The 15,959-nt window shown below is 43.0% G+C and overlaps 1 protein-coding gene across 1 annotated transcript in view; it reads right to left on the bottom strand.

Annotated features, from left to right (window-relative positions):
* The window catches only part of EPHB1 (EPH receptor B1), a 458,872-nt gene that overhangs the window by 95,942 nt on the left and 346,971 nt on the right, over positions 1-15,959 (bottom strand). The window contains exon 6 of the mRNA XM_058294989.2: positions 1,626-1,750. Within this exon, the coding sequence (XP_058150972.1) occupies positions 1,626-1,750 (125 nt within the window). The remainder of the gene's footprint in view (positions 1-1,625; positions 1,751-15,959) is intronic.

Here is a 15,959-nt window from a genome sequence, read left to right as displayed (position 1 = left end):
AGGAAGGGAGACGGCCTGGAATTGGAGAGCAAGCCTCTTCCACATTTTCAGAAGTTGAGGTGAATCAGTTTTTCAAGGAGAAGCTTTGAATGTGAAGGGAAAGGCAGCAGAGGAGCTTGGGGTGGGTTGGGACCTGAGGGGCCAGGACACGGGGGCGCAGGCCTGGAGGCATCCGGTCCCCAGCCTGTCATTAGGTCCTTCGCCCTTTCCCAGGGAAGTGCCTGTCTCGGCACAGCAGCTGAGGGGAGGAGCAGTTGTCCCCAAGGCAGCCAGCCTCTTCCCAACGCTGCCACTTGCTGCAGGGCAGAGAATCCTGCTGCAGGCTCACTTCCTGGCCATGCAAGTTTTAAATCACCTGTGCATCGGTTTCTGTACCCATACCAATGGTACGCTTTTATCACACCGGGCTGTGAAGGCTTAAGGAGATCATGTTTCTGTGGTTCCTGGCACTCGAGAGGAGCACCCTGAAAAGACATTATTCTATTTTGCTAAAATGAATTGCTATTTCCACAGGGTAACAAGTTCCTGTGTCTGTGTGGGTTGGAGACCCTGACATCAAGCCACAGACTGGCCACAGGTGATACTCTGTGGACGCATTAGGCCAATTTGGTGACAAACAAAGACCATGTGGTTATTTGGTCCAAACAGGGCCTCAAACAAAATATTTTGGAAAGTCAATATTTACTTTATTAGCTGATGAAAAATTTCTGGCAAATAAAGGGCTCCAATTCAAAGCCGAATGGATATAATGGGTGTTCATGAATCTCACAGTTTAAATGATCCCTAATTCACTGAATCACCTGAATCAACTGTCTACAAACCCCTGTCTTCTCTAAATGGACCAGAACACAGCTGGACCCTCCACCTCACTTTCAAGTTCAGCTCTAATGGCTGAAGGGCACACCTCCACACAGACCAGACTGGGGATCCATCTGGCCCTCCACATCCGGGGAGGGAAACTGCTGCCGCTTTACACATGTGAAAATTGCAACCCTGAGTGTTAAGTAATTTGCCCTCAGCTGCATGCTGGTTGGTTCCAGAAGGTCCTGAAACCTAGGACTCCAGTTTTCCCAGAGCAGTCATGCTCCACTCCTCACACCGCCTGGACGGTGGAGGACTGCAGGTCTCGGTCCTCGGTCCTTTCATGTCCACTGGCCGGTGGGACGAGCTCCTCCAGGGCGGTCGTTCCATACCAGCCACCTGTCCACAACTCCCAAGTGGGCATCCCCAATGCAGTCTTCTCCTTAACTCCAGACATGCACATCCAACTGCCTACTCCACACCCCCTCCTTGGCTAGCTCATGGACATCTCAGACTCCTGCTCCTTTCCTTACTCAGATAGGTTCTACCCACAGTTGTCTTCTTCTCTGGCAGTGGTGGCTCCATCCTTCTCATGGCTCAGGACAAGTCCTCCCACAACCAACATCTAACCCATTGGAAATACCTGACTCTCAGCTACTCTTCACCAGCCCTCTGCTTCCACGCCAGTTCAAGCCGCCATCACCCCCGACTTAGATGAGGGTGGGTCTAGCAGGTCTCTTTCCCACAGGGTGCCCTCGCTGGCCACCAGCCCTGGGAAAGTGGCTGGCCCTGCATCTCGCAAGCTGCAGGCAGAGCTGGCTCACCTTCTCGTAGTACCGGATCTCATAGTCCAGGATGATGCCATTGGGCTGCTCCGGCTGTGGCCATGACAGGGTGATGCTCCTCATGGTGGCGCTGACCTGGTGCATGATGGGAACGGTGGAAGGGGCTGTGGAGAGAGGAGGAGAGAGGGAAGATGAACAGACCCCAACTCCATGAGAAGAGCCATTTCAGAGATAGATAAGGAGGCCAATATCACTGGGCTCGAACTCCACCATTTCTTTCTTACCGGCTGAGCTGGGTCTGCAGAATTTCCTATGAGTCTTGCAGAACAAGTGGAATCAGAGTAACAGAGGAGAGAAAAGGCAATCATTCAGGAGAGAAGAACACGCACGAGGGCAGGGGCTGGAACAGACATGTTGTTTTCATGGGCAGGGAGGAGAAAAGTGTGACCAAATCAAGGGGCGATTGGAGAAGTCAGAGGAAAACGGGGCAGCCTGGGAAAGCTGGAGACAAGGACTCCGGGCTTGAGAGAGTAGAGAAAGAGGAGCAAGAGAATGTTTTTGAGCAGGAGTGGAGCAAGATAAAAAGGTGTTGAAGGGATCACAATCTAGCAGTAATGTGCTGTGCTATTGCAGAGAACAGAACCTGGAGGCAAGGGATGATAGCAAGTGAGTGGAACTGGTCAGTGCAGAATTATTGTGCAATAGAAAGGAACATTCTGGCAAAAATTACTTTCTGAAGCTGCATGTAAGATTTTACTGCACTCCAGCAGGAAGACAGAAAGCATCTCTCAAGAAGACATGAATGTGGTCCAGCAACAGGGGTACTATCAGAGTTTTCCAAATGAGGACATTTGCAATAAGGAGCTCACAAATATAAATGAAGAAATGATACAGAAACCACCCATTTGGAAACAGGATAATATTTCCAAAATGTGACTCTGAAATCTCTATTTGGAAACAATATTTTACTTCCCAACTTGACATTTTTTTTCTACGGTATAAGTAAAATGAAAACAGTCTGGAAATAATAAATGAGGGTTGTCTTTCCATGGAAGGAGGCGGGTAATAGATGAGGCTTCAGCACGTGCTCCGCTCAGGCGCTGTTGCGTTTAGTCCTGGCGTCTCTGCAGTGATGAAGGTCCTTTCCTCCCTTGAACTGCACTTTACAAGGGTTTCTCTGGGGATTATGGTTGAGTGACATGTACTATCCTCAATTTAAGTTAACAGATTCTTCTCTGAGACCTGCACCTGAAATTACTGGATGCTGCTACGAGCCCCAGGGAACCTGGTCCCAGCATTCTCCACCACTCATTGTGCTCTCAGTGAGTACCTGCTACTTGCTGGCCACAGCACCGGGGGTGAGGGGGTATGGAGAGCACTTGTTCTAAAGATGCTCACAGTCCAAGGAGGAAACAGGGAATCAACGATGAGTGCCTGGTGTGAGAAGTGCTGAGATGAAGCCTTAGAATCACAGTGTCCTTCTGGGAACTTTGAAGGCCAGTTTGCACAGTTCCCATGGGAGACCTTGCTGCAGCCACAACAGTGCACCTCTCCGATCTCTAGGTCCCGGAAATGTAACTGACTGATGGCCCCAGCTGCTGAGTTCTGAAACCCATCATCACATTCACACTGAGGCAGCACTTCCCACAGGTTGCCCCCAGCCAACGATTGAAAGTGGCAGGAATCCTATGGCGGGCCCATTCTCACAAGACGTGACACTCCTCTGAACAGGAGACTTTAGCTCAAGGACCCCCACTCACACTCTGCTCACCTTCCCCACACGTTCTTGGAACAGCATGGCACCTTAGGTCTCTTCCTACACAATACGCCTTCCTTCCCTCTCTCCTCCACAGGTATCAGAACTTCACTGTGGCCTCATAGTTCTCCCAGTCTCCTCTCCCAACCCAGCTCTTCTCACAGATGGCTTCCCCAATAAATGTCTTGTACCTCTAATCCCATTTTGGAGGATCTGAATTAATTCAGTCCTAAACGCCCCATACAATTTCCCTCTCAATTATGTGCTGCCCACTGCCTGCTGAAGCTGTAGGGAGGGGAGGCTCATTGGCTCCCTACTTAGGTAACTCGCCAGTTTGCATGTCTTCCCGATTCATATCTGAAATTTGTCTTCTTCCCACTGGTCTCAGTTCTGCCAATTGAAGTAATATAGAATGTTCCCTCTTCCACAGAATGGCTTTTGAAATATCTCAAAAAAACTAGTTATGTCTCCTCTGAGTTTTTCCTGCTGAAAATAATGGCCATTCACTACAAATATTTCTCCCATGAAATACAGCTATCAAGGTGACTCTTTTAAATGGGGCCCACATAATCTACATCGCTTTTTAGGCCTGAGACTCAGAGGTGAACCCAATTCTTACCCTACCCTCGGATCAACAAAGACCAGTGTAAAAGTAAATATCCACCATGATCTTCATACTAAATTTCAACTAATGTGATCAATTGTATTAGAGACATGACCCCATTGTTTGATTCTGAAATCACAGTCAAGTACAACTTTCAGGTTTTTCCATGGTAATGCTCCTAATATTTTATTCTATAGAGTTGGCTTTTGCTTTGACTATAGGGCTATATATGTGTGTGCATATATATATTTTTTAAACGTAAAATTAGCCAAGTAATCTAGTAAGTTGAAATAAATTTTGGATCCTGACTTTGCCACCAAATACATTTTTTCTCCTTCCCATCTTAGATTCATGACCCAGGCTAATTGATTAATTAATTAATTAGTAGTTTAATTAATTCATTAAGTCAATATTTATCAAGCATTTACCATGGGCAAGTCATTATTCTAGGTTCTAGAGATAAAGTAGTAAGTGAAATAAATAAAATTCCCTCCTCTCTTATAGATTACTTTCTAGTGGAGGGATTCAGAGGCATAAATAAATAACGGATATGCTAAAAGATACTAAGTGAGATAAGACTGTGAGAAGATGGCATAGTAGAAAACCCCAAGACTCACTTCTTCTACCAGAACAACTATAAACAGGCAGGAATTGTCTGAAGTAACTATTTAGAAGCTCTGGAATCCAGTAGAATAGTGTGCTACATCCAGGGAAGAGTGGGAGGAAGAGGCTGGTAAATTACAGTAATGACTGGTAAACTGCTCCCTCTGTGCAGTGATTACTGCTGTCCAACCCCCACTCTTAGGGCAGGCCCTGGCTGGCTCGCTGGTGACAGAAAGGGGGATAAAAATCCTCTTCCCCGACTGGGGGTGAGGTGGGGGCCCGGCTCTGAAGGTGGCCATTTTTCTAACCCACCCTGGACAAAAGCAGCTGAGGAGAAGCTTCTGGTGCTCTTCCTGATCCCCTCCCTTGGTCAGCCTGGAGCTGACTCTTCTTCCTGGGTCCCTGGCATCATTCTGGCTGGGAAAGACTGACTTGGAAAACTGCTCTCCAGAATTTTTCCTCCAGGAGAAAGCAGCTTGAGACAGCAGAAAGAGTGTAAGAAACTACAGAGGCAGAGAGTATGGAGTAAACACCTAGGAGAGAGAGTTCAGTCTCCTGGGAAACAGAGAGGTATTCAAACTCTAAGTGGGGAACTTTGAAGCAATTAACAAGACAAGACACAGGTCCAGAAAAGACACGGAAGTTCCTGTGGCCTGCATTCACTTTGGGTGGACCTTCCTGACTGGAGGGCTGAAGCTCAAGACAACCTGTCTCTTCACCAACTGGTTACAAACGCAAGAAACAGATACCTGGGAATACATCCTGGAGTTAAGATTCCGAAATATTAAAATGTACAGTGTGCAACAAAAAAGTACTAGACAAACAAAGATATAGGAAATGACAGCCCAGTGAAAGGCAAAGAATAAAAATCTAGAAAACACCAACAAAGAAGATGAGACTGTAGACATACTGAACAAAGACTTTAAAATGATCTTAAAAATGCTAAAGGAAGGTATTTTTAAGCATTTTAAGGAGAAGGAAAACACAGAGAAAGAACGTAAGGATATCAGGAAAACAATGAACAAGGAACGTTAGAATCTTAGTAAAGAGATACAAATTTACAAAAGGAATGAAATAGAACTACTAGAACTGTAGACCACAATAATTGAAAGGAAAAACTTCCAGGAGGGTTTCAACTGCAAATTGGAGTTGGCAGAAGAAAGAATTAGTGGACTCAGAGACAAGATAATTGAAATGAGTCAGGTTTAGAAGCAGAAAGAAAAAAAGAATTATAAAAATAAAAATAGCCTAAGAGACCTCTGAGACATCATCAAGTGGACCAATGTAGACATTATGGAAGTCCCAGAAGAAGAAGAGACAGAGAAAGTGACAGAAGGAATATTCAAAGAAATAATGAGAGAACTTCCTAAACTTAGCAAAAGACATGAATATGCACATCTAAGAAGCCCAGAGAAGACCAAAAAGGGTATGCATGAAGAATACAAACTGATCATACTGTTGAATGCAAAGGACGAGAGAGTTCTGAAAGCTGCAAGAGAAGACAACATGTCATGTAAAGGGTGTCCCAATTAGATTGAGTGCCAATTTCTCATCAGAAACCATGGAACAGAGAAAGCAGTGGGTTGAAATACTTGAAGTGTGGAAAGAAAACAAACAATCCCCAAATAAAAGTTTCACATCCAGCAAGACTTTCTTTAAAAAATGGAGAGAATCAGTCATTCCCTGAGAAACAAAAGCTGAGGGAGTTTATCGCCACTAGACCTGCCCTATAAGCAATGTTAAAGGGAGTTTTTCAGACTGAAAGGAAAGGACAATGGCTCAAAACAGGTTAAAGAAATAATGACACCCATTAAAGGTAACTATGTGGGCAATTATAAAGGCCAGTAATATTCTATTGTGCTTTTTGGTATGTAACTTCACTTCTTACTTCCTACAGGTGCTAAAAGGCAAACGCATAAACATAAAGATACATCAATGGTTTTGGATATACAATGTACAAAGATATAAGTGATGATAGGTAAATAAAAGTGGGGGGAATACAGGGGTATAGAAACAGTATTTAAATGCTATTAAAGTTAAGTTGGTATCAAATCAAATGAAAACATCAGACAAGATGAACATGAAGAAAATATACAAATAGAAACTGAAAGATAGTCGGGATGAGGGTAGCTCTACTAACATCAGATAAAATAGACTTTAAGTCAAGACAGTTAAGAGGGACAAAGACAGTCAGTATATACTGATAAAGGAGTCAATTCAGTAAGAAGACTTAACAATTACAAATATATATGCACCTAACATCAGGTTTCCAAAACATATAAATCAAACACTGACAGATTTGAAGGGAGAAATAGACGGTTCTTCATTACTAGTAGGACACTTTAATTTACCACTTTCAATAATGGATAGAACATGTAGACAGAAGATCAATATGGAAATACAAGACTTGAACGGTACTCTAAGCCAACTAGTCTAACAGACATTTAGAGAACACTTCACCCAACAACAACAGAATACTCTTTCTTTTGAGCGCACATGGATCATCCTCCAGGACAGGCCATATCTTAGGTCAGAAAACAAGCCTCAATAAAATAAAAAAATATTAAAATCATATTACGCATTTTCTCTGATCACAGTGGAATGAAGTTAGAAATCAATAACAGAGAGGAAAATGGAAAATTCACAAATATGTGGAAATTAAACAACATACTCTTAAACAACCAATAAGTTAAAGAGGATATCACAAAGGAAATCAGGAAATATCTTGAGGCGAATGAAAATCAAAATACAGCATACCAAAACTTATGGGAAGCTGCAAAGGTAGTAGGAAGAATAAATTTATCATGCCAGATACTTACATTAAAAAAGGAGAAATATTACAAATCAGAGACCTAACCTCAGAACTGAAAGAATTAGAAAAAGCAGAGTAAACTAAACCTAACACAAGAAGAAGAAGGGAAATAATAAAGATTGGCGAAGAGATAAATAAAATAGAGAACAACTGCAACAACAAAACAAAATAAAAACAATAGAGAGAATCATTATTGAAAAGATCAATAAAATTGACATATACTTAAGTATATTTACATGGAAAAAGAGAGAGGATACAAATAAATAAAATCAAAACCCCACTGAAATAAAAATGACTATAAGAGGATACTGTGTGCAATTGTATACCAATAAATAAGATAACCAAGATGAAATGGATAAATTCCTAGCACAGCAACTACCTACACTGACTCAAGAAAAAATATTAATAGATCTCAACAAACCAATTACTAATAAAGAGATTGAATCAGTAATCAAAAACCTCCCAACAAAGAAAAGCCCAAGACCGTATGGCTTCACAGGGAAATTTTACCAAATATTCTAAGAAGACGTAACAGCAATTCTGCTGAAACTCTTCCAAAAATTGAAGAGAAGGCAATCCTCCCTTATTCACTCTATGAAGCCAGCATTACCCTTACACCAAAGCCAGACAAAGCTACAACAAGGAAACAAAATTACAGACCAATATTTCTTACGAATATACATGCAAATATCCTCAACAAAAATACTAGCAAACCAAATCTGACAGCACATTAAAAGAATTATACACCATGATCAAAAGGGATTTAAACCAGATATACAAGGGTGGCACAATATAAGAAAAACAATTAATGCAATACATCACATTAATAGAATGAAGGAAGAAAAACACATGATCATCTTTGACAAAATCTATCACTACTTCTTGATAAAAACACTTAGAAAAAGGAATAGAAGAAAACTTCCTCAATATGATAAAGGGCATAAATGAAAAACCTACTGCTAACATCATATTCAAAGATGAAAGACTGAAAGCTTTCCCTCTAAGATCTGGAACAAGACAAGGATGTCTACTGTCACCACTGTTATTCAACATTGTATTGGAATTTCTTGCCAGATCAATTGGGCAAGAAAAAGATATAAAAGGCATCCAAATTGGAAAGGAAGAAGTAAAACGTACCCTATTTGCAGATGACATGACCTTATGTACAGAAAATCCTGCAAAAAAAGCTACAATAAAGCTCCTAGAGTTAATAAATAAATTCAGGGATATGGAGGGGTACTCAAAGATGAGGAACATTTCTATATACAAGCAGTAGGCAATCAGAAGGAGAAATCAAGAAAAAAATTACATTTACAACAGCAACCAAAAGAATCAAGTAACTAGGAATAAATCTAACCAAGGATGTAAATGACTTGTACACAGAAAACTACAAAACATAGCTAAAAGAGGAACATTTCATGTTTATGGATTGGAAGGCTAAATATTTTTAAAGTGTCAATTCTACCCAAGGTGATTTATAGATTCAACACAATCCCAATAAAAATTCCAACAACCTTATTTGCAGAAATGGAAAAGTCAATAGACAAATTTATATGGGAGGGCAAAGGGCCCCAAATAGCCAAAATTATTTGAAAAGGAAGCACAAATTTGGAGAACTCACACTTCCTGACTTTAAAGCATATTACAGAGCTACAGTGGTCAAAACAGCATGGTACTGACACAAGGATCGATACATTGAGTAATGGAATAGAATTGAGAGTTCAGGAATGAACTATCATGCCTAATTACAATTCATTTTTTACAAGACTGCCAAGTCTACTCAATTGGGAAAGAACAGTCTCTTCAACAAATGGTGCTAGAAAACTGGATCTCCATTTGCAAAAGAATGAAGGTGGACCCCTATCTCACACTTACACAAAAATCAGCTCATAAGGGATCAAAGACCTAAATATAAGGGCCAGAACTATCGAACTCTTAGAAGAAAACCTAGGGAAGTAGCTTCAGGACCTTGTGTTAGGCAATGGTTTCTTAGACTTTACATCCAAAGCACAAGCAGCAAAAGAAAAAATAGATAAAAGGGACCTCATCAAAATTTAAAAGTTTTGTGCCTCAAGGGACTGTATCATGAAAGTAAAGGGAAAATCTAGATGATGGGTAAAAATATTTGGAAACCACATATCTGATAATGATTTAATATACAGAATATTCAAGGTAATCCTTTAACTTAACAACAAAAAGTGAAACCAACTCAATTAGAAAGTGGGCTTGAATAGACATCTCTACAAAGAAGATATGCAAATGGACAAAAAGCAAGTGAATAGATGCTCAGTAACATTAGCCATCAGGAAATGCAAATCAAAACCACAGCGAGGGAAACGGACTTTGGCCCAGTGGTTAGGGCGTCCGTCTACCATATGGGAGGTCCGCGGTTCAAACCCCGGGCCTCCTTGAACCATGTGGAGCTGGCCATGGGCAGTGCTGATGCACGCAAGGAGTGCCATGCCACGCAAGGGTGTCCCCCCCGTGGGGGAGCCCCACGTGCAAGGAGTGCGCCCCGTAAGGAGAACCGCCCAGCGCGAAAGCAAGTGCAGCCTGCCCAGGAATGGTGCCGCACACACTTCCCGCGCCGCTGACGACAACAGAAGCGGACAAAGAAACAAGACGCAGCAAATAGACACCAAGAACAGACCACCAGGGGAGGGGGGGGAATTAAATAAATAAATAAATCTTTAAACAAAAAAAAAAAAAAAAACCACAGCGAGACACCATTTCACACTCACTAGAATAGCTATATTTAAAATAAAAGAAAATTACAAGTGTTGGGTTGAATGCAGAGGCAGAGAAAGCTGCATTATAGAATTGTGGCAATATAGAATTGTGCAGTCATTATGGAAGACAGTTTGCAGTTCCTCAGAAAGTTAAATTTAGAATTACCATATGACCCTGCAATCCCACTACCTGGTATATACCAAGAAGAATTGAAAGTAGGGACTTGAACCACCATTTGCACACCCATGTTCATAGAGGCATCATTCACAATTGCCAAAAGATGGAAGTAATCCAAGTGTCCATCAACCAATGTATAAACAGAATATGGCAGATACATTCAACGGAATATTACACAGTCATAAAAAAGGAATGAAATTCTGATACATGTGACAACATGGATGAACCTTGAAGACATCAGGTTCAGTGAAGTAAGCCAGGCACAAAACAGCACATATTGTATGATCTCACTCACATGAAATAATTAGAATAACCAAACTCATAGGGGTTGGGGTGGGGATAGGGAATAGGATGTTAAAGCTTAAAATGCGCTGAGTTCCTACTTGGAATGATGGAAATGTTTTGGTAATGCATAGTGGTGCTGATAGCACATTTTGAAAGTAATTAACAGCACTGAAATACATATCTTAAAAAGGGAAGGGAAACAGACTTTGGCCCAGTGGTTAGGGCGTCCGTCTACCACATGGGAGGTCCGCGGTTCAAACCCCGGGCCTCCTTGACCCGTGTGGAGCTGGCCCATGCGCAGTGCTGATGCGCGCAAGGAGTGCTGTGCCACACAGGGGTGTCCCCCACGTAGGGGAGCCCCACGCGCAAGGAGTGCGCCCCGTAAGGAGAACCGCCCAGCGCGAAAGCAAGTGCAGCCTGCCCAGGAATGGTGCCGCACACACTTCCCGTGCCGCTGACGACAACAGAAGCGGACAAAGAAACAAGACGCAGCAAAAAGACACAGAGAACAGACAACCGGGGGAGGGGAATTAAATAAGTAAATAAATCTTTAAAAAAAAAAAAAAAAAGGGAAATATTAGGTTGCATATCTAGTGATAGAAAAAAAAATTTTTAAATCCACAGTACTGCACTACACAGTGAAACTTAAGTTAAACCTTGGACTACACTTTGTAGTACAGTTAATTGATGAAAAATGCGCTTTCATCAATTGTAACAAATGTTCCACACCAGTGCGATGTGTTGGTGGAGGGAGGATAGACGGGAATTCTGTACATTATGCATGATTGCTTTGTAAGCTTACAGCTTCTCTAATAAAAAAAATGAAAAAAAAAATCCATGGCATTGCACTACACAGTGAACCCTAAGTTAGACCATGAACTACAGTTAACAGTACAATTATAAAAATGTGCTTTCAGCAAGTGGAACAAACGTTCCACACCACTGCAAGGTGTTAGCAATAGGGTAGTATATGGGAATCCTGTATTTTATACATGACTGTTCTGTAACCTGTAACTTCTGTATTGAAAATAATGATACTAATAAAGAATAAGAAAAGATATTAAGCATCATGGAAAAAAATAGAGCAGGGAAGAAGGGGCGTGAAATGCCCAAGGGCAGATGACAGGACAGGGCTGTGATTCCAAGCTGTGTGGCCAGGAAGGGCCTCCATGAAAAGCAAGTGTTTGAGCACAGACTTGAAGGAGGGGGAGGACACCTGGGAGAAGAGCATTTGAGATGCAACTGCCAGGGCAAACGGCTCTGATCTGGGAGCCGGCGGGAGTTTCAGAGGAATGCAAAAGGGCCAGTGGAACTGGAGCAGAGATGCAGCTGAAGGCTGAGCAGGCAGGGCCATCAGAGGGGTGAGAACAGGGGCGTGCTGGGGTCTGACCTCCGTGGGAGCAGGATCACACTCTGCTCTGTTGCAAATAGAACACTGGCAGCCATGCAAAAGCTGAAAGACCTAGTGGAAAGATTTTGCAATTGCTTCAAGACCATGGTTTCTTGGACAGGCTCACAGAAGCGGAGGCGGTCAGATTCTGGATATGTTCAGAATATCTTTGATAGATACAGGATGTGGAGGAAATAGAATTGAGATGACTCCAAGGTTTTTGGCCTTAGCAATTGGAGGAGAGGGTTGCCATCAACTGAGATCATGGGTGACTTCATTAGAAGCAGGTTGGGAGGCAAGACTAGGGGTTCAACTTTGGACCTGTCAAGCTTGAGATGCCCTTTACGTGTTCAAGAATGGAAAAGTGGATGCATAAGAAATTATAGAGATACGCGCATCAGCATTTCAAAGATATTCAAAGCTGTGAAACTGACCGAGCTCACCCAAATCGTAAGTCTAAAAAGAGAAAAGAGGTCCTCGGACTGAGCTGTGGGCACTCCAACATTAAGATTCAGGTGACAAAGAGAAACTGCCAAGGGGTCTGAGAAAGAAAGGCCGAAGAAGGAGAAAGACGGGCAAGAAGGTGTGATCTCGTAGGAACCACGTGGAAATTGGCTCCACTGGGAACCAACTCGGGGAAGCCAGTGTGGCTCAGTGGTGAGCACCAGCTTCCCCCGCAGGAGGTCCCGCTGGTTCCCAGAATGTGCTAACTGCTCCCGCCAAGTGAAATGAAACTGAGGCTTGAGCCCTGGATTTAGCAACAGGAGAGATGGTGCCCAGCCGCGGGTGGCATGTGGTCATCCTTCGCAAGACCTTGCTCGGCCTTGTGGAGAGGATGAGGGCAGGTGAGGGCACTTTCCAGAAGCAGGCCAGACCACCTGGTGACCCTGATGGCTCTGCCCGGTCCACCCAGGTGGACGGTGGATGAACGGCTCCCGATAAGCCTGGTTATCTGTGCAGCTTGGGCTGCCTTGCAGACTTCTGTGGAAACACGATTTACAGGCTGTGAATCAGGTCAGTGTCATACTGGTTTTCAGGATCCTTCTGCCTTGAGAGCTGAAGTAGCATGTATTTTAAAAACAAAGGATGAGTCCTAACAGCCCCAGGATGTGACTGGCCTTGGTTCCTCTCCTTGTGGCTAATCCCTGGAGAGTCATCATTCAAAACACGACACATCTAAAAACTAAAAACCAGTTCAGTTTTATGAGATGTGCATATGATCAAGCTTTTTTTTCCCGTTTTCTTCATTAACAAGAAGACCTTGCTCATCTCGTGTAACTGCTCTGTGCTCATTTATTCATCTTTTGGAACACTGGAGAAACAACTGAGTTTGTTTTTAAGATTAAATAAAATAAATGTGCCTGGACAGGATTTTTTGAAGTAACGCTTCCATAATTTGTCAAGTTGCCTTTTGTCTGTTATTATTTTTTGAAGTTGAAATACAGTTTTAAAAAAACACAAAAACTCAACATATTTGCCATCCACTGTGCCAGACCTGGGCTAAGCACTGGGGACAGAGGGACAAGTAGAGAAGTCCCAGCCTCTTCCCTCATGGTTGTTAGTGTCCACGTGGGGGATCAGATTGTAATGAGGCAATCATAGAGCAGGGCAATCAAAAATCCACTGAGAGATGGGAGTTCCTGGTTGTCTCCGGTGCCTCCTGGAAAAAAACAAACAAAACAAAACAAAAACCAACAAACAGCCAGCAAAACAAATGATAAAAACCAACTCAGGGAAGCTGATGCGGCTCAGTGGTTGAGCTCTGGCTTCCCACATACGAGGTCCCACTGGTTCAATCCCCCGGCCCTGGAAAAAAAATCTGCTGAGAGGAGCTCCCCTGGTTCTAGGGACGTGATGAGCAGCACACAGGGCTGGGAGGCGCTGCCTGTTGCAGAACTGCCACCACTGCTGCTTTTCTACCATCTCTCAGATTTATGGAGATGACACAAGGGCCACAGGGCCTGGGGTAGGCTGTTTGTCCTCAGGCAGGTCACTCTGTTTTACATTTTAATTGAAATGGGGTTTAACACAGGAGAGAAAGGAAGAAACTACTTCTCCTCTCTGAAAATCTGCCATCAGTGATTACTTACTGTGATTCATTTGTTTTGTTTTTTAACTCCTCCAAGTGCAAATGCCATCTCTAAATCTGGTGTTTTAGGTGCTATGCGACCTCCCGACAAGGCAGAAAATAAAAACCAGCTCAGGTATGCACTCAAAAGCAAATTCTTCTCATAAAACTAAAGCAGATTAAAGAGCGCTGGGAAGATTTATTCAGAGACAGCGCCTGTGATCCCAGCATGCTGGTTTCAGTAGTGAGCCGCGGCCAGTCATCTGGCCTCTGCAAGCCTGTGTCCTCAGCTGAAGTTAGAGTTTCCATGAACGCTTGGAAGAATCTTTCCCCTACAAGCATGCACAAAGCTACTGACTACATTCTACTGAGAGAAGGAAGTGAAAATAAAGAGTTCTTCAAATTTTTTGAACTTAGCAAAGAAGCAAATATATGTCCTTCTTTAGATAAAGGAAGAAGAATTAGTTTAAGGGGTAGTTGGAAAAAAAGGTCCTGAAGGCTGAAGAAAGCCGTGTTGGGTTTAAAGAGGAGGTGCTCAAAGAACCCACATTAACCCCCAAAGCCCCTGCACACATTCTTACAAAATAAAGAAGCTGACGCAACAGGAACCTGAGATCCAGACAGGAGGAGAAGCAATGGAGAGCATCACATCAGGCACCAAAGAGAAAGTCAGCAAAGGTTTCAGCAGAATCAGAAACAGAAGGATCTATTAGGAAAGGCTACAGCCAAAAATAAGAGCCCCGTTAAATGTGTCGAAAGCAGAAAGAAACTTAAACTTCACAGATGAAGGGGCTCAGGGAAGAGACACCAAACAAAGCAGGTGAGTAAGTCCTTTGTCTCTGTTTTTGCTAAGGAAGACTTGGGGGAAATCTTACTCTTTTGAAGCAGACAGATACAAGATAGTATATCAAGTCCAGCAGAGAACGTGCCCCAAATGTTCTCTTCTGTACCGACGAACAAGATGTAGATAAACTGCAGGGACAGGATGGTCCCACCTGCAAAGTGTGGGAGGGCTCACAGATGACGTGGGCGAGTGCCAGCCCAGACTGGTCCCTGACCACTCGTCCCCAGTGGTGATATCAGGATGGGGCCCGGCAGACCACCGTCCATTTGTAAGAAGGGCTCCAAAAGGGACCGGGGGGCCTAAAATCCAGGGGACCCAGGCCAGGTCTGGGAGTGGGACTCTACCCCAAAAGTGAAGAAGTCACAATCCAGACCCTGGAGGCTGGTCCGAGGAAGCCTTGCTGTCTCACCCAGGTTCCCCTGCACGATATGTTTTATGTGTATGACATTCCTTGACCTTCTAGCTTAGTTATCGACTCCGTCATTTTCAAAGTTTTCTTCTTACTCATTTTGTTGTCTTTATTTGATATGGGCATTTTCCCCCAAGAATTAAGCAACTCAGGGTCCAAAATGTGAAAATGAGTTGATGTTTTTCTCTAGGAAAATTAGTGAGTTCTCCTGCATTATTTTTACTTGGTAAAAATTACTTCATCATGCCTTAATTGATTTTTGTGTGTGTGGGTTAATTATTTCAGCAGTTTTCACCATAATCCAGTTTGGGATCTGATAAGTGATATAATGGATTATGTTAAAATACTTAAGACATCAAAAGTATTTATAGGTAGTTTTAAGGGAAAATAATAGCTAAACTCAGATATATCAAAACCTAAGTTGCTCTACTGGAGTAAAATATTAGAAGAGGTTATAAAAATATGAAGCTTGGGTTTCAGACTTTAGCACATTTCATCTAATTATAAGGCAAAAACAAAGCTGCTGCTGGGGGTGGAACTCATGCCAATGCCAACCTTGTTTGAGGCCACATCTCACCCACACTAGGAGCTGGGGCACAGGTCACAACCGAATCTTCTCTACTTTGGCTCAGGCAAGGCTCCTGGATGACAAATGGTCTCTCCAGTTAGGGGGACTTCCACACTGAGCTTACCGA

Source organism: Dasypus novemcinctus, chromosome 4 (genome assembly GCF_030445035.2).
Source record: "Dasypus novemcinctus isolate mDasNov1 chromosome 4, mDasNov1.1.hap2, whole genome shotgun sequence".
Taxonomy (NCBI): domain Eukaryota; kingdom Metazoa; phylum Chordata; class Mammalia; order Cingulata; family Dasypodidae; genus Dasypus; species Dasypus novemcinctus.
This window is presented reverse-complemented; position numbering and strand designations above follow the sequence as displayed.